Source organism: Xylocopa sonorina, chromosome 7, assembly GCF_050948175.1.
Source record: "Xylocopa sonorina isolate GNS202 chromosome 7, iyXylSono1_principal, whole genome shotgun sequence".
In the NCBI taxonomy this organism is placed as follows: Eukaryota; Metazoa; Arthropoda; class Insecta; order Hymenoptera; family Apidae; genus Xylocopa; species Xylocopa sonorina.
The window spans coordinates 3,512,496-3,536,825 of record NC_135199.1 but is presented as its reverse complement, the minus strand read 5'-3'; the positions used below and the strand labels follow the sequence as shown (position 1 = coordinate 3,536,825).

The 24,330-nt window shown below is 47.7% G+C and overlaps 1 protein-coding gene across 1 annotated transcript in view; it reads left to right on the top strand.

Annotated features, from left to right (window-relative positions):
* Imp (IGF-II mRNA-binding protein) overlaps positions 1–24,330 on the top strand; it is a 68,237-nt gene that overhangs the window by 41,426 nt on the left and 2,481 nt on the right. The window contains exons 3-6 of the mRNA XM_076898225.1: positions 22,125–22,298; positions 22,605–22,985; positions 23,184–23,436; positions 23,518–23,874. Of these exons, the coding sequence (XP_076754340.1) occupies positions 22,125–22,298; positions 22,605–22,985; positions 23,184–23,436; positions 23,518–23,874 (1,165 nt within the window). The remainder of the gene's footprint in view (positions 1–22,124; positions 22,299–22,604; positions 22,986–23,183; positions 23,437–23,517; positions 23,875–24,330) is intronic.

Here is a 24,330-nt window from a genome sequence, read left to right as displayed (position 1 = left end):
ACCATTCGAAACTGTCTACCTATCGGCCGATGCTAGGTGAACATCCCTTGATCGCGCTGACCCGCCCTCTTAGATGGTACAAGTTGAGAAGATGAGAGTATCAACTTTTAGCGGTAGATAATGTTAGCCAACTGCTGGAACATCGTGAATGGAAAATGAAAATAATTTACGATGTAGATTTACTTTTGATTTCCCCACCATGTACACGAAATATCATTCGAACGTTTGCCCGGTGTCCCGTCGAGTATCGGCGTCGAGTCCAATCATGTCGCTCGATTACAGACCCGAATCCGTCTTGTTATTTCGATTTATTGTTGCTATACATCCACGCGGTTATTTGTCGGGTTAAAAGCCGCGGATTTGCAGCCGTTATTTGCGCGGCTATGACAGCCCAAAAACCGGAGAGGTACAGAGGAAATATCAAGCGTGTTCTCGAAATGAAGTCCTCCTTTATTATGACAGAGCAAACAAATTCTTTCAATCGTGGCCTCTTCGCTATCGTCTCCCTTTGAGATCAAATGTAGCCATCCAGTTGAGCACTTCTGGGTTCGATTCGCTGTTTCTCTTTTTTGTTTTTCGAGTATTTAAGTACAGTCAGGAGCGAAAGCTGTTGGCGGAAACTTTTTCCCGCGATTGCTTTGAAAAGACGATGCCGTGTCCGTAGAACGGATCGGAAGGCTCGCAACAATCGTAGTCAATCGCCCGTGAAAGTTGAAAAAGTTCGCGCGTAATGAAACGGCGGAATAATAAAGTTGCTGAAAGATCGTACTGGAGATGCGACATCGTAGCCAAGAAACTTTCCGCGATGTAATCTGCATGGAACGACTGTACGTGCAACATAGTTGAACGAAAGTTTCTTTTCTTTGCGCGAAAGCAAAGCTACGTTGACCAGAAATGGTGGAACCATCGGATTCTGATCTGACGAATGCGCATCGATGCGCACTCGGACGTTCTCCTGGTAGTATCTCGTTGGACCGTTTCGATTCGATAAATCGCCGTGCAAATCCATCGATTGTCAGGGAACCTCCTCGAGCGCAATCCATCGCAGCCGTGGCTGTAAGATTTCACCGGCGAAACCAGCGGGAACAAGTGGCGGCGCGTCCGATACAATCGGCGGTATCGATGCCGCGTAAACCCGGCTAGGGTGTTGTTCTCCCGTGCTTGTACTATGGCCTTGAAATTTCCCTTTCTGTACACTCCCTCCCGCGTCGCCTCGTGGAAAATCTACGCAAGGACGGCGGTGGAAATAAAAAAATAGAGGGGGGGTGGAAAAGAAAGAGAGAAAAGGATGAGGATTGCTCCGGTGGCGAGAGAGAAGATCGAGGCGCAAAGGGATGGGGATAGAATGGGAAGAGAGAAGGAGGAGGTCTGGATGGCAATGCCCAGCGAACGCGACCCTGCTCGCGATAAGTTTGCACAGAGAGCGAGAGTGCGTAGAAAGAGAAAGCAGAAATGGTTTCACTTCTGAGGGGAAAGAGAAAGGAGCTTTCGAGGGTACGGTCGAAGGGTGAAGAAGAGGCAAAAGGGAGGCTCGTGTATGCAGAGGATAGATGTGGTCGGGGTTGGCGGGGTGGGTAAGGGGAAGAATCACCGCGACGCCGGCTCCGACGTAGCGGGAGGTAGTGGGAGGACGTAGGAGGAAGGGAGAGAGGTAGAGGGTGGTAGAGCGGCGTTGGACGAGTAAGAGGGTTGGAATGGAAGTCGTGAAAGTCCAGAATAGGGACGGAGGAGCGACGAAAGGGGCGCCACGTGCTACGGGAGAGGGTCGTTCATCCCCGGGTCAAGGTTACCCTCCTCGCGGACCTCACCCTCGCGACTGGCAGCATCGTGCCATTTACCCTCAGCATCGCGGTTGCAGCCACCATCGATCCTTATTTCGCGTTTTCTCCCTACCACTTTTGGAGAAACTCTTTCGTGATTGTTTCGCGGGTTTCTTACTCCATCGAAACTTTGCTTCCTTCCGCGGGGTCCCCCTTTATTCCCTGGGTCAAGGTTATCCTTGTAGGCTCGATCGGTTGGCCAGCTTTCTCGTTCCTCGACGATCGAGTCGTCGAACGTTTTTAGAGCGTCACAGCCGAAAATCAGCCCCGGTCGCCCCGGTTATCTCTCTATCCTGGAAACGTTGAAAATTTCCGCGCGAACGCGAAGCAACTGCTATTTCTCACGCTGGGTTGGCCCGATTCGCCAGGAAATCGAATCGATATAAAAGCGGCCGTCTGTTCCTACGCCGCCCGTTCCGTGCCTAATTCTGACGTAGCTGAGAAATGTTTGTGGTGCATGGAGGGCCTCTCGTTCCCGGGCTAAGCTTTCTGTCGACGACGGCTTGTCTCGTTAGGCGGCGGGGATTATTAAATTCGCGTGCGCCAGGTCCGGGCTGACTTTTATCAACAAATGCATATGACGTGCATGAATGCACTTTGCGATTCATTAATCTGATGGAAGACCACTCGTGATCCTGAATGTACTCCCACTGGCCCTGGGCGTTTACCCCGGGCTCGCCTCGGCTGCAACTCTTTTTATCGATCCTTGTGCACAGACCGATACTTCCGCGCCTTTCATCAGCCAATCGGGGCGTCAGCCTCTGACGTTGAAATAAAAATTGCCGATACCGCTGTCGCCAAGACGCGCCAGAATTTTCCCTCGAGAAACCGCTGGAAATTCATCTCGATTCCCGCGCAACCATCGTATTTTATTAATTCCTTTCTCTCCTGTTTTTATTTTTACGATTTATCGCGACCCGATTCCCTTAAAACCGTTTGAGGAAAAGGGAGAGAAAGAATGTAAACGTTTCTGTTATTGATCATGAAACATGCCGCGCGATCCCACGAGCAATCGTGTTACGGCTTTCATGTGAGACGTTCTACGGCGAACCATGAGTAATTCAGGTGACGGTTCGATGCGGTAGATCCCCGCCTACCAATACAACACCGCTCAGGACACTGTGTATTACTTTTTCATATCTCTCCAAGTTTCCATCGAGGCACTGAAAAATGTATGCTTTCGTCCTCCTGTTCTGCGAATTTTCTTCCATACAAATGATTCCCGTGGAAAAGATTAATCGGCCGGGTCAAACTATTCCGATAGATTAATTTCTGAAAGAAAAAACTCGACGGTTGAAACGAGCAGTAGTACGTGATACGGCCTCGTTCATTATACACGATTACTTGCACGAGATACTCGATGGTTACCCGAGACACCGTCATAACATTTGTATGTGGGGTAGATACATATGTACGTATATGTATTTCGCGTCAGGTTGGCAGACCTCCCAGCGGTAGCGGAGTAATGCCCGATAAGGCTGCAGCCGGGATGAAATTTCTTGACGGAAACCATAAAACGCTGTTACCCCAAAAATCGCATCGCCGCCACCTCTGTTCAATTCCTGGGCAATAAAACGAAAAGTTCTGGCAGCGGCGCGCGGCCTCGTAAAAAGCCGAAATTTCCCCGGTTGCTCTACCGGTTTGACACTGGTGTCTGGCTCGACCTCGACTACTTACTTTCCCCTCCCGCGTTGCATTCAAGGAAAAGGAAGGATTAAACCTTAATCAAATCGTAAAAATCCACGACCGGTTCCGGTGAGTATTTTTCGAACCAGAGACATTTTCTCCCCCGCCCCACTCCCACCTCCATGAAAACGTGACTCTTCTGAGCTTTTCTTTGTGCGTCGTTCATAATACTCGAGTAGTCTTCGCGTTCTGTCATTGTTCAAAGATCAGAAGCGGACGGTAGATCCAGCGAAGTTAAAATGCCGAAAAGAGAATGGTATTGTGCCACGTTTGGTAAATTTGTCTTGTGTTCCATGACGTTAGGGATTCGTCGTCGTCGTCGTCGTCGTCGTCGCCGTCGTCGCCGTAATTCTGTCTTCCTTCCGGTATCGTGTCAATTTGAATGCATTCACTTCGGCATGACGCATAATTCGCGAGAGCCCGGGGAAGGAAGAGGTCTCTGCGTAGGGTAGGATCGCCATAAACTCTCATTCTCTCTTATTTATCACCCTCTGTGTGTACCATTCCTTCGCTCATCCGCTCGGCAAACCTACCATTGTGGCGGAGGCGGAGGGACCACGGGGGTGGTGGTGGAAAGTTAAGAATGCATTTCGCGTTCGTCTGCCCACGGTTCTCCTCGTATACACAGCGATTAAACGCCAAAGCCAATAGAGACTTATTAAAAGAGTAGAGCCATCTTTTCTCGGCGCTTATATATCCCGGCCATTCAAATTCAACGAGACGATACGTATTGAACTTTTACTCCGGATACGAAATCCGGACCGAGTTATTTTCGCCCGGCCAATTTTCACGTGTTCGATATTTTTGGATAAGACACGATATCGCGTTTCTGTTCTTGCTACGCGGACTTTTGCAACGGAGGCAAAAGCGTTCCGAACGACGTCACTTTAATCTCTTATCAATTAATCGTGGAAATTCTGCATCACCGAATATCTTACGTACGGGTAATATCACGTGAAATTTTCTCGGAATTTTTTAGGTAATTCATTCGCGGCTAATTCCCCAGCATACCAAAACGCCCCATAACTCACTCCTCTCTCTTCCTTTCGCGACGGTCCCGCATCAATTTCTCGAGGAACGGCCACAAATTTCGACTGCGGAGGGTTAGTTCCATATTTAAGGGAGTCCCGGTGAATGTGGCATGAGCACTTCCTAAAAAGAACGAACGGATCCCCGTTTCACCCCCACCCGAATATATGCACTTCGCATTTGTCTACCCACGCTTGATGCCTCCACGATGTTTATGCGATTCACCGCGATGCAAAGGTAGAAAAGGAGAAGGAAGAGAATCGTGGACCGTGGACGGGCGTGGAAAGGGTAGGGGTGGAAGAATCGTCTCCCTTCTGAAATAATGTCGAGTATACCGAAACGCAGGAACGTAACCAAGGGAGTGCGCCCGCTTATTGCCTTAAATTGCTAATTGGGCTTAGGACCGACGCTGCCTTTCCACAGCGGCGATCTCTCTCCCTTTTCTTTCTGCATAGCCAGAATCATCCTTCTTTCTCTGTCTCTCTCGTTCTCTCTTTCTCTTCTCCCCGAGTTCGACTTCCTCGATGCCTATTGTCGACGTCAGACCCTTTGCCTTTCCTCCCTGTTGCAACGACGCGAGAGAGAGAGAGAGAGAGAGAGGGAAAACGGGAGAAGAGGAAGGAGAGTAAGAAGAAAAGTCTGGACGAAGGAGCAGGGGCGGCGGTTACAAGAGAGAGAGATTAACGCACCCCGGTTCTCTTCTCCCCTGTAGAAACAGCATTTACCCGCATTGTTTTCTCATCTTTAAAAATTTAACAGGATCGACGCATGATGCCTTTTCAAATCTGCTCGCGGGACTCCTTCTCTCCCTTTCCCTCTGTCTTTCCTCCTACACGAATAGCAAGGAACCGAGGGGTTCGCCAGAATTACGACACTTGCGAGTCACTCTTTTCCTTCTTCCCGTGTACCCGAGACATTCGCTGGGTTCTGCATAGAGTCCCCGTGAAATCGTCGAGGGGTTGGTTATCCAGGATACCCGCGTGGAAAGTGAACGCGTCATATGTCGACGCGGTGTCGTTATTTTCGTAAGCTGGCCTCTCGAACGTGTTGCAAAGCCCAATGGGGAGCACGGCTCGTTGTGACAGGTAAAGAAAGCAAAAAGTAATCGCGCTGTTTCGCCAACCGATTCCCCGACTCACCTGCCGGCTGGACAAGCGCGATGGGCATACTCACGAACAGTTTGTTCTTTATCGTATTATCGTGCACCCGTATAAGCTTGGCGTAGACTAATCTTGATACCGTTTCGCTCGCAGCGGCGATACCCAGTTTTTTCGTTCGTACCGCGTTTGCGCGTCGTTTAAAAGTAAAAGAAAAAGCACAGAGAGCATGAAAATATTAACATTAATTGACCTTACCCCGTCTAACGATACCGTGTAATCGCGCAACGGACCGCGGGGGAATATCTAACAAGCAATAAAGTAATCCAATTAAATGCCATGCACTGCTGATAAAGTTTAACAATTTACGCGGACAAGGCAGGCTACGGGTCTCGCTTCCATTTTACCGAGTAAAATCGCCGATAATGCATGGAAAGCGCCGTATCGATTGTAAACAGGAGGAGAAAAAGTTTCGAAACGATCCAACAATCATAGGTGTCTGCTGGCCACGTGGCAGCTGCTTCAACAGCTGTTACCACCCCGATGCATCAGAAGGTGCGCCAGTTTTTTTTCTCCTCTCTCTCTCTCTCTCTCCTTCTCTCTTTCTCTTTCTCTTTCTCTCGCTTCTTAGTGCTGATTTTTAATGTCGCGATATCACGCGCGGAACGCGGCGGTGGTACTCGCGTGCATGCTTTTGCCCCGCCATAAAAAGGAACGCACCGCCGTTGCCAGAAGCGCCAGCCTTTCGGGCTAAATTATCTTTCGTTCGTCTTCATTCACAGTTCTTGCGCCGATTGACAGCTACAAAAAGCGTTTCACAACGCGCTCTAACAAGAAACCTCCCTGAAATTGTTAATTCTTCCTCCGCGAGACGGTCGTATTTAATTAATCGCCATTGCCGCGTCCAGTCTGTCTTCGCGAACGTACAACGCATACGTACAATGAAAGCTCCGCGTTACTTTTATCCCGATTAACTTTTCAGTGACGTGATACGTCGGGTACACGTGTGCAGCTTGGTAAACGAGCACTTAATACAACGGAGGGAAATAATTGTAGGAGAACATTGTCCCCGGATATTCGTGGATGCTGGTGGATGTCGCGAGCTTGTCAGCCGTTCGTTTTCACGTGCAAACAAAATTGCTGGAGCAACGCGTGTTTTTCTGTCCACACTGTTCCCCTTTCTTCGCCAGGGAGCCGTACGCATGGTCGAGTCGGCACTGGTCCGGGATATTGATTAATTAGAAAAAATTCGTGCTGAATGGTCCGCCAACTTGCGAGATCAAAGAAAGGAAGCAAAAAAAAAAATATATATATATATATGTATGTATATATTCGTACGTGGATGGAGGGTGTATTCAGATGTCGGTTTTTCGGTGGATTCATCGAATATGTACATACGACAGAATAAAACGGAATACTCGTTACTCATTCGCTCGCCACCGTTCTTCTCCCTGCGAGATATTTTTGCCTCTTTAAGCATAATTGTCACGTGAAACATGGCAAGACGAGATACATACGTGTATCACTTTTGGTACCCTAATCGTGATACATGCTCCGTTGCACGAATATTATACGAAAGAAGATAATACTGACGTATATGGCGATTTAAATTGGTTTGAACTAGTCGATTCGCGGAGTCATCGACAACATAAATTTGTTATTAATCTTCGACTACAGGTGATAATTTTGTATTATCGAATGCAGACTGGCGTAGAATAGCAGAATTATATTTCTTTCCTCTCGTACGGTTCGATCGTGCGCGTTTTGTTCCCAGTGGCACGCTTCCAGCGACTGGTTCGCTTCGACCGATCCCACTCCCGATTTTACTTTCAAATTAACGATTACGCTAGACCTCTTGACGTTTCGATAACAACGCCACTATCGATACAGCACCTCTTTACGGTACTCTTTCGTTCGGCTTCCTCTTCGTGGCGGTTTGAAACCGGTCCGCCTAAAAAACACCATCATTATGTGCTCAAATTTCGTTCCCCGTAAAACCATCCGATGTACATCAAGATTCTCTGGGAATGATGGAAAGGGGAAGAGTTTTTAATATCCAAAGGCCACGTATCGTCTGTCGAAATGCCCGCTGTGCGTTTCGTTCGATCGGTTCGATGAAAGTTAATTATTGACATTGAACTTGAGGCAACGTCTTGTATTTTTGGTAATAAATGAAATTTTCGTTGTTCGTTTAGTCTGTCGTCGAGATTACGGTGATTTATCGAGGAAATGAAAAATGTACATGTATCACGATCGCGTGGAGATAACAATTGCAAAGAAGGAAACGAATTCCGCAGACTCTCCGCGCTCTACGAATTCGCGTGCATTGTAATCTCTCGCCTTAACGCGGTTCGTGGTTCTCCGGATATCTTCGTGCAAGTTCGATTTCCCCGCTGATTGACCGTGGCGCTCGAGTCGACCGGCTCTTCTCGCGTTCGCAGTTCGCGGGGAGACGTGAGCCAGTGTGTCGTGGAAGAATTATTTTTTTCGCCCGATCTGTCACGTATCGTAAACGTTCGTGATTCTCGCCTTTCTACCGTTCTGCCGATTAGTGGACGTAATTAAGCGTCGATACCCGTTCCGTTCAACGCGCGACAACGTGTCGAAATTTCGCGGGACTTGTCGCGAAAGTGACTCCAGAGCTTAGTAGTACCTTCGTCGTATCACGGACACGTGGTATCGCTAAAATCACATCGTATATACATATACATATATACATACATACATATATATATATAATACAGGGTGAACCGCATAAACTTTATTCGTTGTTCGTATTTATCTATTTTATCAACTACGTATCGCGGATTACGTGGTCGGCCGTGTCGAGGAGCAGCGATAGAAAATTTCTGTGCGTTCCACTTCCACATGTGCGCGTGTCTGTGTGTAGCTGGTAGAACGCAAGTGAAACGCAAAGTATTCTTTTTTTTTTTGTTTCTACGTCATATAAAGTCAGCCTGTACCACGTCGTCGTTTATTAATCGGTGTGTTCGGTAACTCGGCGAAAAGGAAAAGTGTGCAAGTGGTTTCTTTTCGATCTTTGGATGTCGCCGATCGATCCTGGTGATTACTTGTACATATATCCTCGCGTATCATTTCTGAACAGCATCGGAGTTCCCGTGGTGGCAACGCGATACCAAAAGCCACGCGGTTCCGACGAAATTCCTCCGGGGCTCCGGACAAAGTTGCCGTTCGCGTGACCGGCGTGTTCTCCATCATCCGGCGAAACTTGCGTTCAATTCCGTCGATACAAGACGAGCCGCGAGAACAATTTCTCGAGGCGGTCTACTCATACTCTCGCTGTTGTTCACGCACACAGTGGCTCTTGATTGCCACACGCAGTTGGTGATTAGCCTGTTCTCTGGACTCGCTCGAACGTTCGCCAACGTGCTTTCGTTGGATTTAACCTTCCCCACGGATGCGTGTTGTGTGTTTTTATGTGAAATCGTGTTATGTACACTAGCCGTTGTGTATCTCCCGCTGGTTATCGAAGGTGAACGAAGTAAGGTTAACTGTCGAAGAAAGGAACGTCTGAAATACAGGAAAGAGAGAGAGAGAGTGAGAGAGAGAGAGAGAGGGAAATCGAGTGCGGTTGTTTTTTCGGTATGCTGGTGCCAACGGGTGCCGTTGTTGCGTCGCTAACGAACGGGGACAATGCTATTGGCTGACTACCAATAAGTCAACGACGAACATCGCTATATCTGTGAATCCATAGCACCGTTGCTCGTGTAAGTGTTCAACTTGTTTACATCCGTTTTCATTACTCTTTGTACACGCCGCGGCTACATACGCATACCCGTACCATTGCGCGTTCTACCGTGCTCGTTGAAATTTAACGCGCGTTCGCGGTTTCGTTCGAATCCGCATACTTCTAATACAGTCCCACCGAACGGTAGACCGTAATCTTTCTTTCGTTACCATCGATATCGCGCAAGATGCCCAATTTTTTCATTCGTTATCGTATAAAATCGTTACGTGCCGATGGCGAGGAATACCCTTGGAATTGCTGGAAAATTGGTCTCGCGCAGTCCGTTGCTCTCTGGGTCGCGCGACTTTCTCGCGTTTCATAATTTAAATTTCAAAGGCGCTTTAATCGCGAACCAACCGGAAATCACGTCGCCGGTCTTAGCAGCGCCAATGTTAACGGCCTAGACGGGTGCGAAATGAAATTGCGAATCGATGTTCCGGCGACGCCACTGACCATTCTCCGCTATCTTCAGCTCGTTCTAAACGCCTCGAAGGATATCGGCGCTCTTACCTAGGATTTAGGTCAGTTTTCCAAGTTTCGTAATCGCTCGGCCGGATAACTGGCCACTTCGATCTCTACGAAATATGTTGCTCCAGCTTTCGTACGGATTAAATCGAATTTGCCCCAGCGCCTTCGAAACGAAACCACGAATACGTGAAATCGCTTTTGCGTTAAAAAAAAAACTTGTTCCTTTCCTGTATTTTAGAGGATATTTTTCCATTTCCAGCGTTTCATGCGTTATAATCATGCCTAACTCTTAATACAAGTTAAAATATATTTGATTTTGCAATTTTCTCTCTGCGTACGTTAAAAAGTTTGGATCTCACTTGCAAGATATCTTTTCCTTGTGAAAATCGTATTTTTATTTCCCGATAAATCGGTAAAAATAATTTTTTTCTCTTCTAATAAATCTTATCGCGTTACGAAAAATAGTGGATACAAAATGGTAAGAAGCGCCAGTTTTAAGTTGGCACTCTTCAGACCAAATCAACGGAGGATCCATGCTCCACTTTGTATCGCATAGCTACTAAAACTATCCAAAGTAACCATACGAGCGGACTCGTCGCCACTTGATCTCACTTTTATCATTTACAATTGATTTTAAGGGACACTTGTTGCTGGATGAAAGGAGCGTTTGCAAAGGTTGCGGGTTGCGAGATCTAGCCTTAATAGGTCTCCTCTGCGACATCGCGATGGAACACGGTCAGAGCACACCTTTGCAATATCAAGGATAAATTGCTCTTGTGCATTCTTCTAGTGTGTAACTAGTGATTCATGGTCCCCTCGAATTATCGTAGCAATTTAATTGTCTTAACATTCGAAGGTAATTCGATGTAGACAAGACTGTAATCATTAGGATTACGAGGAACAAGGAAAAACCTGCCGCCAATACGAAACGGTTGAAACACATGAAGCATGGCTGCTGGCTCTAAACTGCGAGGGAACTCGAGGAATCGTTCCTCGCGTTCGTTCGTCGCTCTCGCTTTCAAGTGATTCAGCATAATCTCGAGAGAAATCGGTGCAATCGTGTCTGGCCTGCGTCATTCCGCGATCCTGGCAAATGCTTTACATTTCCGAGGAAGTTTCCCTATAGTCGATATATAGTGTTCCTATTTTCTTTAAATCGGCCATAAATCTTTCTGATCGTTTTCGCACCGATCGAGATTTGGAATTGTCATCGTATACATCGTATTATTGATTTTTTGAAAACTAAGAACCGTACAGTTCCTTGAAACGAACCCATGTATATAGCATACAACATTTCTTCAAACGAAATGTCGGAGATACGGCTATCTTTTCGCGCGCGATGATTTTCATTTAAAAACGCGGTTTTCTTCTCCTTTTTTCAACGAGCTCGTCCGTCGCCATTTACGTCTTTGCTGTCCATCGTTCGTTTGCGTTCACGAGCCGCGGCACGCCTCATATTCGCCCGTTTGTTTCGCATTTTCACGCTCACATCGAACACTCTCCTCCTCGTCGGTTGGCGTTCACCGACGGCTGGTACATGTAAGTTGCAGACCAACTTGCTAATTCGTCGCGCAGAAATATCTCGAGCCCGTCTGCGGCCGCGGCTCTCCTCTCTCGGATCGTTATTGTGAATTTCGTCGTCCTAGAATAAACTTCTCTCTCGACTTACCGCTGGACCGAGAGAGGAAAAGAGACCGCCGCGACGACGGTGTGCGTGTCCTCTCCTCCAACCTCCAGCCTCCTCCTACTCCACCCTTTTTCGACTGTCGGCCTTTCAATGTCCGTATTAGCGTCTCTCTTGCCCGTCCGTCCGCCCGCCTGCTTCGGCTCGTTTCGTTCAGAATTATTGAAGCGGCGGCTGAATGAATTCGACCAGCTCGAATTTTACTACCATCGCCTTTCTGACCGCGGACGATGAGCGTTCGTAATTTCCTGTCGCGTTTCGGATAGAACGGGGATGCTGCCGTTAAAAAAAAAAAAAAGAAAATTCGGTACTTCCCACCGCTTTACGCGAATAATTCCTGACGCGATTCGCGAATAGGATATTTTTATAATTAGAGTGCTCCGCGAGGTGTGGCGTGACTTTTCACATTTCCACGTTTCGGTATTGAAATTAAGCGTGTACAATCAATTTCCGTACAGCGTAAGGAAAATTACTCTGGTCATTCTGCAAATTGATTATGCAATAGAATATTCATAAACTGTTATCGTCTGGTTTCCAATAAAAATGGAATTCTCGTTTTACCGTGCCTACGAGTGCGTTTCGGCTCATTGCTCCTGGAATACTTAGGTGAATGAGAGATCTCATGAAAACGTCGGCGTTAATAAAATTAATAATTTAGATTTCTGACAGCGATTTACGAATGGCGTGTCGCGAATATTTGACGTTTATTCGAAACGTTTATTCTACGAATATTCTAAACGTTTATTAGTACAAAGATAAAAACACTCGGATAGGATTTTATAACGGAGCAAATATATCCGTTGCAACGTTTTACTTTCGACTGTACGGTCGTAGTATCACTTGGCATTTAACAGACAGATACACGAAACCATACCCAGGCGAACGATAATTTCGGCCACCCATGAATCGATGGCCGCGATCGTGAACACGACAGCGAAAGAGAACAGCAGCGGGAAGCCGTGTTTCTTCCAAGAAACGAAGACATTGACATACGCGCGTAGAACGTCGGCGGATATGCAAAGAGGAAATTATCACTGGCTACCTGGAAGTGGCAGTGACTCGTTGCGTATATGAGAAATCCCCCCGGGGATCGTTATTCCTTCCCTTCCTTTGCATTGCAGAAAAGCGGATCGTTCTGCTAGCGAACGCAACGATAAAAGGGCCAATGGTGCCTCCGTGGTACGTGATTACGTCACTGGTCGCCGGTCTGCATAGCTCCGCGGTGAAATTGACGATGATTCGTCACCGTTCCCGCGCGTTGACTCACCGCCACCTTTCCTCTCCTCTTTTTTCGTCCCTTCTCCATCTTTCCCTTCTCCTCTTCTTCCTCTTCTTACGACTCCTGAGCCCCTTCCCGCGGCGCGCGGTTCTTTGTCCTTTTTTATCGTCTTCTTCTTCCACGAACCGGCCGGAAATCGTTGTCGCGTTCCCGAGCGCGCGCGCGGTTCTCGACGCCGTTAAAAGCGCCACGTGTGCCACACGGCGCTCTCCTACTCGGCGAAAGGTGTAGCGAGCGTAATCGTACATACGATTGTAATTGATGCTCCCCGTGCGACGACAATTTATCGATACTCCATCTTCCATGGACAGCCGGTAAATAACGACGCGACGCGAGGCTATTCCACTACTTTTTTCTTTTTTTCTTTTCTCTTTTCCCCCTTTTTTTTTGCCCGTGCCAACAGTATTTTTCAGGGAATGGATCTTGTCCGGCCACCTCTGGCTCTCGCCTCCATTTATTTCCCATTTCCTTCCCCTTTTTCTTCCTCTTGATGGATGAACCGTGACTATGAATCGGTAATGATGTTTTTAGAGCGTGTCCGTCGCTCGACAATCCGGCAGTCGTAAATACACCCGTTAATTTCGAGATCGTGTCCGCGTAGCCGTGATACTCACTTTTTTCCCTCTTATTTTTCCGTTTTTCCAGCAGAATTTCATTCGGAGCGTGCGGGCACGCGCACGCGCGCCAATTTCTCCTGGAACCGTGAAATCGCTCGCGTCTCTCGAGGGAACGCCACTCTCGATGGAAACGAGATCGGGTTAACGATTCCCCTCCGCTTTTATCGTAACAACGTTTCGGAAACAAAAATGTCCGAGCGAGATCGGATCGGCGCGTTTTTTATTCGAGGGAAAAATGGCAGGAATAACGAGGCGTTAAGTGTAACAACGATGTGGAAACGAAAGGAGAATTACTGAAAATGGTGGATGCGGGATGATGGTACTTGGCGCCACGTCCGCCGAGTTGGACAGCTGTTCAAAACGCTGTCTAATGCAACGGAGTTACCGCTGGACCGGTAAGGTATTAACCAACAGTATGCACCAGCTCTCGAGTCCAACCTTCGTGACAACTCGATATTATTGCGTTTAAATAAACGGCTGCTTTTGTCCCGATCGACACTCTCGCGGAACTTGAATGTAAAGTTAAAAATAAAATGACCGTTTAGCAGCTTGTATATCGAGGCCAGTCGTCATAATAGAGACACCGCGCGCCGGAATGGGGGATTCCGGCATTAACCGGGACAAAGTCAATTGAAATTCTGCCGCATAATACTCGAACGGTCGATTCGTTTTTGTTTAAATTCCTAGCCCGTTTCAATCGGTCCGCGCGCTCGTTCTCCCTCGCATCTCCGCCAATTTCTGTGTCAGTTGTGCAACACCCACGGAGCTCTCCCCCGGTACGCGCGGCAAATTTCCCCGATCCGTGAAATTCTTTCGCTTCTACCGCGCAGCCGCCAGCCAATGTCTAATAATATCTAATTACAATATTTCTCAAATGCGCTTTTAGAGTTCTCTGTACTAGATTCTCTACCAGATACGCGCACATGCGTCTGGGATGCCTTTAGGTTATTCCACGTGCTCCGCACCGATGGATCTACGTTGTTGGCTAACAAAACTGATAACGCAAAAAGGGTTTCCGTGAGAAATTTTATTCTCTTCTCGTGGTTTGACTTTGAAGCTTTGTCGCGCGGTATCTAATTTATCTCGACGAGCAGTGTGGGCATACCTCGCAAATTCATCTGAAATTAACGTTACACAATTTAAAATCAAACTTGGGAAACCCTTTGAATCGAACGGACGCATTCCTATGTCTCGTCGATCGGGACACGTTCTTTAGCGATGAAACATAGAAAGGAATTTGCAAGATTTTCTTGGAAATCTCGAAACGGAGCATCAAGAATATTATAACACTTTCTCGCGATTAAACGCGAGTCACGAAAATAATCGTCGAAATTGGGTCGAATTTTTACTCCGCAAGATTGGAAGGTGAATTTTACGTTTAACTTCGCAGTTGGCGAATTGTACGCAAGGAGAACTTGATCAGACATAATCACGAATCATACAGAATTGGTAATATTATCGATACACGTACACGCTCCAATCTGATTCAACTTGCACTTTGCAAAAGTTTTGGAAATAAATTACGTGGAACGGCCACACTATACCGTTCATTTGTAAATGATAATTTACATTACACTTCTCGTTACGGTATTACGTAGATTAAAAGGCGGAATTTAAAGAGGCAACTCTACTGCACGTCGTAAATCATAGCGCAGGGTGTAGCTAGACCGGCAGAGGAGTGTAACTTCGTTCTACGCGACGTCGTTCCCGATGAAAGCTACTATGCTCCCGGCGGAGCGTGAAGTTCCTGGCTCGAGGACCGTGACTCATAATTTCCAATACGCCCACCGACGACCACGCTGAATTTCGATTTACATCGCGCGCGATCGGTGACATCGCTGCGTTCTCTCCTCTCCGTTGAATTACATTAACGACAATAATTGTTCGCAAACAATACGTCATCGCGAGTCGTCGCGAACGTCGAGCGCCGCGTCCTGTTACAGCTGTTCCGATTCTCACGACGCGGCCTCTCGCGGGTACCACCTTTCCCCGCGATTTATCCCCAATGAACGCGTGTCGCGGTTCACGTGGAACGACAGAAAACCCACGGAGGAGCAGATAAGGCCGCGTGTAACGCGCAGAAACCCAGAAGAGTACATACGACGACATCGCCGCGCGGTTGCACCGATAAGTCGACGCGACTGGTTTTTATCGAACAGCTTTTCCATCGTTAAGGAACGCGTTATCGCGGCCCGTACGTTCTCCGGCTGGCTTTTTTTCACCTACTTGTTGACACGGCCAGAAGCCGGCGATCCCGATGACGGCGAGAATGACGGTAGCCACCCCACGCGGCGACCAGAGGCGCCAGAACGTTGCGGCACCGGCTTTCTCGGTTAGTCGGGTCGCACAATTGCACGCGACGCCGGCGTCGTCGCAGCCTGCAATTTCCAACCCGGTCCGCCACGCACCGAGGACGTCACTGGCCGCATCACGCTGTGACTCCTCGCGCTATGTACTTACTTTCGTCAGAGACGCGATATCGGGAATCGTAGTTGCCTTTAATTAACGTTCGCCAACGCGTACATGTAATTCTTTTGACCGAGGAAGAGGTGAACTTGTTGCGGATGGAAGCAAGTTTTCGCGAGGGTACGAGTTTATTTAGAAAGGTAATAGAATCTGTTCGTTGCTCGGACTCTGAAAATCGATCGATCTTACACGACATTTGCGACAATAAAACTTATCGTTGCTCGTGGCGATAATAAGATATGTTCAAGTTTGATAAAGACGAACGTGCTAACGCCGGAACCATCGATACAGGTCTGAAGCAGGTAATTGTGATTAGCAATGTTGCAAATGTAAATGTACGAGCGTATGAATCATTCTATTATGTTTATCGATAACAGAACATAAAAGGTTGGTACATTGCCCTCTGCAATAATTGCGGCACACGGCCGCGTATGTTCTGTTGCGTAATTGAGAAATTAAAAATTGCTATCTGAAATATTTTCCCGCGACACGTGACTACGTAGAAGCAAATTTTTATCGACTCGCTGCGCTGGTTGCGTGTTTCATTCGCATGAATGTCCCATGCAACCGATGCTCGGGTTCGTTCCAGCTAACGTTATTGCAGATCGTGACGATAGAAACGACGTTGCCGGAGGCATTGCTATCACATCGTATTAATATCTAATTCGTCTCGAGTAAATGTCCGTATGTACGACCAGATACGTAACAGATTCCACTGTCACATTATACGGGAGAAAAATGGCAAATTCTCTTTTTGTTAAAAAAAAAAAAAAAAAATCCAACGTGCACTTTAGTCACGAACCGCTGTCACTGATAAAACAATTATTTTAATGATACGTGCACGATTTAACTCTCTCTACGGTAAAGTGTTCCGTGTGTTATTCATTTTATTCAAGATTTATTAAGCATCGTACTCCCTGTTTGTCAAAGTAGATACGTCTACGTATCGTAAACGCAATATTTTCCTAGCGATATGTACGATGTTATTTTCTCCGCTTCGAAAAGGTTGATAGAAACTAGCCAGCGTTCAGGTTGGATCGCAAAGCGAGGAACACGGCGCATAAACGATAGGCAACGTTCACACCCGCGGTGTGTCAATATTAACAAGCTTCCGCAATCATCTTATCTTCATCACGGACAACGAAATGCATCGCTCGCTTTTCAATACGGCGTGTTATCTATCTACTTTGTTCCCTCGGCGCTCGAACGTTGGGAAACTTTCAGGAGGATCGCAAATCATTCTTCCTTTAACGTCAAATATTTGTCTTATCTTCGATATTGGTGCTGATATCTAACGGGCCCCGATCTATACACAGTTAGCTCGAAAAGAACGCACGGTAGAGCGTTAATCCTTTAAAGTTAAATCGACCTTGCGCTAATCTTTCAAAGTATCACCTCGTTACACGTAAACCTTAACTCTTTAAATTTAGCATTCGAACCTTTTAATATCTCGGTACTAATCGTTCGTTACTCGTTCGGGTCGTACAAAATTCCAATCAACGAAACGATTGAAGTAGCCAAAAATGATAATCGAAATTCGTTCGAACGAATGTAGTAACGTAAGCGAAAATCGAACAACCGATTGTCCTGAATTACGTGCGATTTATTAAATCGAATGTGTCGTAGAAAAACGAGAGGGGTAAAAAGAGCGAGCCGAGCATCGAAGCTGGGCGAGGCGGACGCGTTGCTTCCGGCTTAAACACCGCGAAAAATCGCCGAAATTGTCATCATCTGGCGCCATTCACGGAGCCGAGCGCATCGTATACACGTGCGTGGTATGCACACGCACGCGTAACAGGGAAGCCAGTACACGTGCCACGCAACCGTGCACAGGTACACGCACGTAACACCGAATCGAGACGCGAGGTTCCCTTCTATAACGCTCACACATGAATGGGAAAGAGGTACTCGTGGCCAGAAAAAAAGAGGCATCAACCAGACCTCGTATATACGTACGTGAATGTTGCGCCCGTCCGCCTATGTATATACGTGTACGTGAGTCGCGTTGCATACACGCTCCATACCAGGCTCGTTCACGTGTGCGCGTCCGTGCGGTTCCGCGCGTCTCTGTCTGCAGCGTATGTGGTGTGCGCCTGCAACCTTTATTCGGCGCGGCTGCAGTTTTACCTCCTACACGTTTTTGTCGCGAATCGTGCGCATACTGTATGTGTAAAGCCACGCTGCTGGCACGTACATGCCACTTTCCCTTTTCAAAATCGATTTTGGCGCCGTGCGCCCCGCCGGCTCAGTCAACGACGTCGACGCTTCTACGGCCAGGGCTGTGCACAGTCGAGCGAGCGCCACTTCTCGTGGAACATTTTTTTCCCACCCCCTCCACCCTTTTATGTTCGATTAATGGTATACGCGAACGTCCGCGTCGCGTAATTGCGAACTGCACTCTGTGTCAGTACTGTTCCACATAGACTGATACAATTTATGTGTTCGCTAGAAAAAATTTTGTCAATCATCCTATCCCGCTTTTCGTTGCTACAAGAAAAGCGATTATTCGGATTGACACATTGTATTCGTTTAATCGAGTCGATGTATCGAGTACGTTCCGGCGCGTACAAAATGACTGAACGTGTTATCGTACGGTGATTGTAAGTTGAAAAAAGTAACGATAAATGATTTGGCAAAATACGTAGGAGATTTGCATTTTGAAGAGATTACAAGCGATAGCAGTGATGAAGCACAATTACAACCGAGAAACGTGTAGATATTTGGCGAGTCACGAGTCTACGGTCCGGTAGAGCCCATAAATACAATTAATGGAACTACAAAACTCGGTAGGGGAGGGGGTGATCATGCAGGGTAATTCTCGGGCTATCTCCCGAAAAAGTCGGCACACGCGCCGCGTAGCACGCTAATTACCCCCACGTAGACGTGTTCCATTTTTGCGCGACTAGCGGCGCGTAACGAGTCCCAATTCCCTTCACAATTAACTGCACCGCATTACGACCCTCGAACTTTTCGTCAACTACACCCTCCCCGCTGCTTCCTCGAGATCCCCACCCTCTCCCCTCGCCTCGACGTTTTCGACCATCGCTTCCTCTAGAAGCGACCGTCCGAGTCCATTGGCTTGTTAAACGAGAAAAAAAGGAGGAGCAAGCCAGAGAAGAAAAAGGGAGTCCGAAAAAAGGTGTCTTAGGCGAGATCAAAAGCTCTTCCACGGGGGTGACCCGTGGTCTGCGGTCGTCGCGCGTCCATCCCTGCCGGTATGTGCCTCGGGCTTAGAAAAGGCCCTTCCTTTCTCCCTTTCTCTGTCTCTCTCTCTCTCTCCACCTCTATTTCTCTCTATCCTCTCTTCCTCTTCCTTCTCTCTCTCTCTCTTTTTATCTATCTCTATCGTTGTCTCCTACTGTCGTTCCGCTCTTCCAGCGTGTCTCTCGCTCCCTTCCTCCGTCGCACTGGTGGCGGCCGTACGAAAATACCGCCTTTCGTTAAAGGTGAACGGACGAAATCGCGAGTTACACGTGCGTGCAAGATCCGACGAGGGCGATGCGTCGGCGGGTGTGCAGGACGGAGGGCGGGAGAGCAGGAGAGACAGGGCAGGCCGGTGGTCAGGATGGGCGGCGAGGGAAAGAGAGGCTCGAAAAGGGTTGAGGGTTGAGGGTGGTGGCGGTGGCGGTGGTGGTGGTTGCGCGCCGGTGGGCTACTACTCTAGGTTGGTTGCTCGTCGAAGAGGCAAGGGGCTCGAGGGGGGTGCGGATTCGTGCCGGTGGAGGAGACGAACCGCGGGCCAGACGAAACCGGCGATATCAACGTTTCCCTTGCGCACTCCTGCATACACCTCACACCACGCCGGGTGCCGCCGAAAATCCCCAAAAGCACACGAAACAAAGGCCTGCCTCCGCTCTCACCCTCGCCGCTGCCACCCATCCGTTCTCCACCGCCAACCACCCAACCCCCTTGCACGGTTCTCGCTGGAGCCCCGTAACCTGTACCGCCGATGTACACGCGTGCACACCAGCCTTCCGCTATGTACGAACAGAGACGTAACATCGACTTTTCTCGGCCGAACGTGTTATGTGCTCTCTCTCTCTCTCTCTCTCTCTCTCTCTCTCTCTCTCTCTCTCTCTCTCTCTCTCTCTCTCTCTCTCTCTCTCTCTCTCTCTCTGTAGGCGCGAGCACGTGCACGCCGAAGAGTTCACTTCGACGAGCCTCGAGCCTCGATAATGGTGAGAGAGCCACTACCGGACGGGCAGGAGCGCGTTGTTCTCCACGGTAATTGTTTGGTTAAGGTTTTTTCGGGGGTTGGAATTAGTTTCGTCACGCGCGTCGCCCTTCTCACCTTTTGTTCGACCACGTTGCACCACTACCGTTCACCGTGGAAGATTTTACACCGATTCTCAATTTATTTCGTCCTTCACCGTGCGCCACGATCACTCTACCTGTACCGTACAATCGGCATCGCCATTCGAGCGGATCCGTAATAAACGCTCTTGATTATTAACAAGTCACAGTCAAGCGTAAGCAGTATGAATCCCGCGACATTATGCGACCAGTAAAGAACACACGATTATACATTTACGTAGCCGATCGCGTTGAAAAAATTGTACGCGGATGCAATTAACGGATAAGCGCATTAATTAACAGCGGCGGAAAAATGGAAAGAAATAAGTGACGTCGCGACGACCTCTCTTTTTGTCGGAGCGCGGCGTAACGGGGTGTACGGATGTTTAATGAGTTGTGAAACTTGGTTGCGATTGTTGTTTTAAAATTTACGCCCCCGACTGTGATTATCCGCGGCTTCATCGGGCCGTAATAATTGGCCGAGCACAAGCTAGGTCGGTCGGTACGTTTTCTTCAAGGTTAGTCGAAACCCCCGACGCTGAGTGGGTCGGTGTGCTGAAAAATCGATACGTACGAAAGTGAGAGTCTCAGCCGTTCCACCCTCCTTTTTCTTCTTTACGTGCCGCCGTCCTCTTCTTACTTGCCATTTGGTTCATTCATGTTGCGTCGCGCAGGGCCGTGGCTCGTTCGATTTCGCGATTTTCGAAACTCGATTAAACACCTATTACAAATAGGGTGTACATACGTACGTATGTATATACACCGAGGGTGAAGCGGCGCGTGTATCAAGCGATTACCGCGTATATTTTATGCCGGTGGTTGCACTTTTGCGAGGAATAACGGTTAAACAGAGAGACGACGGATCGAAACGCGCGTATTTGGCATTTAGATGGGACGGGGGCGGGTACGCTGGGAGTTTGTTTTTGATTCGCGATGCCTTTCATGTCGAGTTGTCCCCTACAGGGGGAGAGGATAAATTCAACGGCGAGATGTTAAACGAAAGAAAGAAAGAAAGAAAGAGAAAATGTCAACAGGGGCATCCGCACATGTGGGATCTTTTCTGGTGATGCTACGGCGAAAACATTCAGAGCGAATACAGTAGGCACCCGTTAATATTCAAATAGAGATGCTTTCCATTAATTTCGATTGTATAGATCGCTGCTCGTGGTATGTCATAACGCGTAGAATTTTTTCGCAAAGTTTAAATTAACGTACGCACACAATTTCAATATACGAGCAACAAGTGTATTGTGTTGGTATAAGTGGTCGACGAGAATTATATCGCGCTTTGCTGGCTGAAAGTGTTGAAAGCTGTCGATGGATTTTCTGTTAAATATTCATTCCTCTCGAGTAGGTAACGCGTGTGTAATAACCTCGGGCGCTCGTGGTGAAGAAGTCGTTGCGATCGCGTGCAAAGTGCTAAAAAGGTTTCAACGGTGAATACGCAATTGTCTCGAAGTTTCAATGAATCACACGGATATACGAAATTCGTAGAAATCCCTGCAAAATGACTCAACAGAAAAAAAAACTATATCGCACGATATTCGAATCGTAATTACGGTTCGTAATCGTACATCGTCCGCGTGTGACTCACCGTAATATTTCGTCCTTGTCAACTCGGTTTTTGCCCATGAGGCGCCTCTCTGACGATCTCGAGCCGATGCGAAGAAATTCTTGACCCACATCCCGCGTCGTACGCCGCGCGCAATCCGAGCTGTATTTTTATGCCTAGAAATTGTTACCGCTCGATTATTACCTCGATTTTCTCAGATACGGAAATAGATGTACGGGACGAACCATAGCTAGTTAGTAACTCCCTAAATTATACAGTCAGCTGAGAAATTGTTCGATAGAGAAAAGGAAGAACCGATGGTTAATTCCATCGAACGCTTTCGCACGACGTTGGCTAACTTGGAATTTGACGATTTTTGTTACAGTGGTGCCGGATCCAAGGTGATCGTAAGCAACTTCCCAGCTCAGGCCAGATTAGAGGACATCGAAGCTCTGTTCTCGAACTGCGGTCAAATCCAGTCCGTAGAGAAGTTGCCATCACGCGATCCTAACACACAAACCGTCCTCGTCAGCTATGAGACACAAGAGCAAGCACAGCAGTGAGTTGAAGTTTCGCTCCTCAAAGATAGACTATGAACCTCCGCAGTCAGATCGTTTCTCGGAACCATCTTTGATAATAATTCTCCTGGCTGTGTATCGTTTGTCATCCGAGCGATTTCGTGAAACCACTTGTTAACAAAGTTTTTCTCGGAAACGATCGTGCGGATATTATGAATGATTCTAGCGAAAGAAAATCTGTAGATCTATGATGCATCCATTCGATACGGTGTGCAGTTGCTTTATAATCGATCGCGACGGCATTTGAATTGGTTCTCGAGAATTGAGAATCTCGATCGTGTTCACAGGGCTGTGAACCAGTTTAATGGCCACGAGTACGAGGGTAGCCCGCTAAAAGTGGAAATGTCTACGGCGGAGAGCCGACGAAGAGGCCGCAGCCAGCGCAGCGGTGTCGCTTATTCCGGGGTTTCGGGTTCCGGACGACAGGCAGACTTCCCGTTACGTATTCTTGTACAGTCGGAGATGGTCGGTGCCATAATCGGCCGTCAGGGATCGACCATACGGCAAATAACCCAGATGACGCGCGCGCGAGTGGACGTTCACCGAAAGGACAGTCTCGGCTCCGCGGAGAAAGCCATCACTATCTATGGTAATCCGGAGAACTGCACGAACGCCTGCAAGAAAATCATGGAGGTCACGCAGCAGGAGGCTTACGGCTTGAGCAAAGGGTAAGAACGAGGGACGCGTGTGGATTTCGAGTTTACGCGGTACCAGCTGCATGTGTGGTACAGGTGTCTCTTTAACAAGATTTTACAACACGGGAGTTAATGCATGCAACGTTCAAACTGACGATCGTCGTTCCTTGTTTTTCTTTATTTCTTTACTGGACGCGTGTCTATAAACATTTTTTCTCTCTGTGCCAACAGCGAGATCTCACTGAGGATCCTTGCACACAACAATTTGATTGGACGAATCATCGGAAAAGGCGGCACTACGATCAAGAAAATTATGCAGGATACAGATACGAAAATCACCGTTAGCAGCATAAACGATATCAACAATTTCAATTTGGAGCGCATCATTACAGTGAAAGGCAGCATCGATAACATGAGCAAAGCCGAATCTATGATTTCCAGTAAATTACGCCAAAGTTACGAAAACGACTTGCAAGCGATGGCTGTGAGTATCGTATACGTTACGCTTGACGGACGTTTCATCAACTCACAGGTGAATAACGAAACGGTAACATCTTAATTACAGCCCCAAAGCATGATGTTCCCTGGCTTGCACCCAATGGCCATGATGTCCACCGCTGGTATGGGATACAGCTCACGTGGTCCCGGATTATACGGGTCTGGACCAGCCCCATATCCCTACCAGGCCAGCCTACCGGCCCAACAGGGTATTCCGATCGGCGACACTCAAGAAACTGCTTACCTTTACATTCCGAACACCAGCGTAGGCGCCATTATCGGAAGCAAGGGTTCCCACATCAGAAATATCATTAGATTTTCCGGCGCAAGTGTTAAGATCGCGCCAATCGAACAGGACAAGCCCGTGGAGCAACAGAACGAGAGGAAAGTGACTATCGTTGGATCGCCAGAATCTCAATGGAAGGTAAGTTCCATAAATGCACGGTACAGATTTTTTTAAAAATTCATTTTTGTATCTGGTACATACCGAATTTAATTGTATACTGTCTTGGAAATTTTGAAAATAACGAAAACATTCGATTCATTAAAAATTATGTAAACTGAAAAAATGAACTCTGAATACGTTAAGTAATGTTCACTTTATGCTAATCGCTTTCTGGCTCGGTAAGTTAAACGTTAGCGCAGTAACACCAAGGTCCCGTGTTCAAATCCCCCCCTATTTCCTACGAACAAGTGTTATTTCTAATCGTTTTTATCAGTAATGTACACAAAGGCAACGCCGCCGATATTACACAGCCTGCTCTCATTTGGGATGGTGCCGTTTTCTCTAAGCATCCGTCTTGAACGAGCAGGAAAATCAAAATGAAGGGTTGACCCGTACCAATGGCGTGCTCTATAAATGCACGTATAGTTGGTCCCG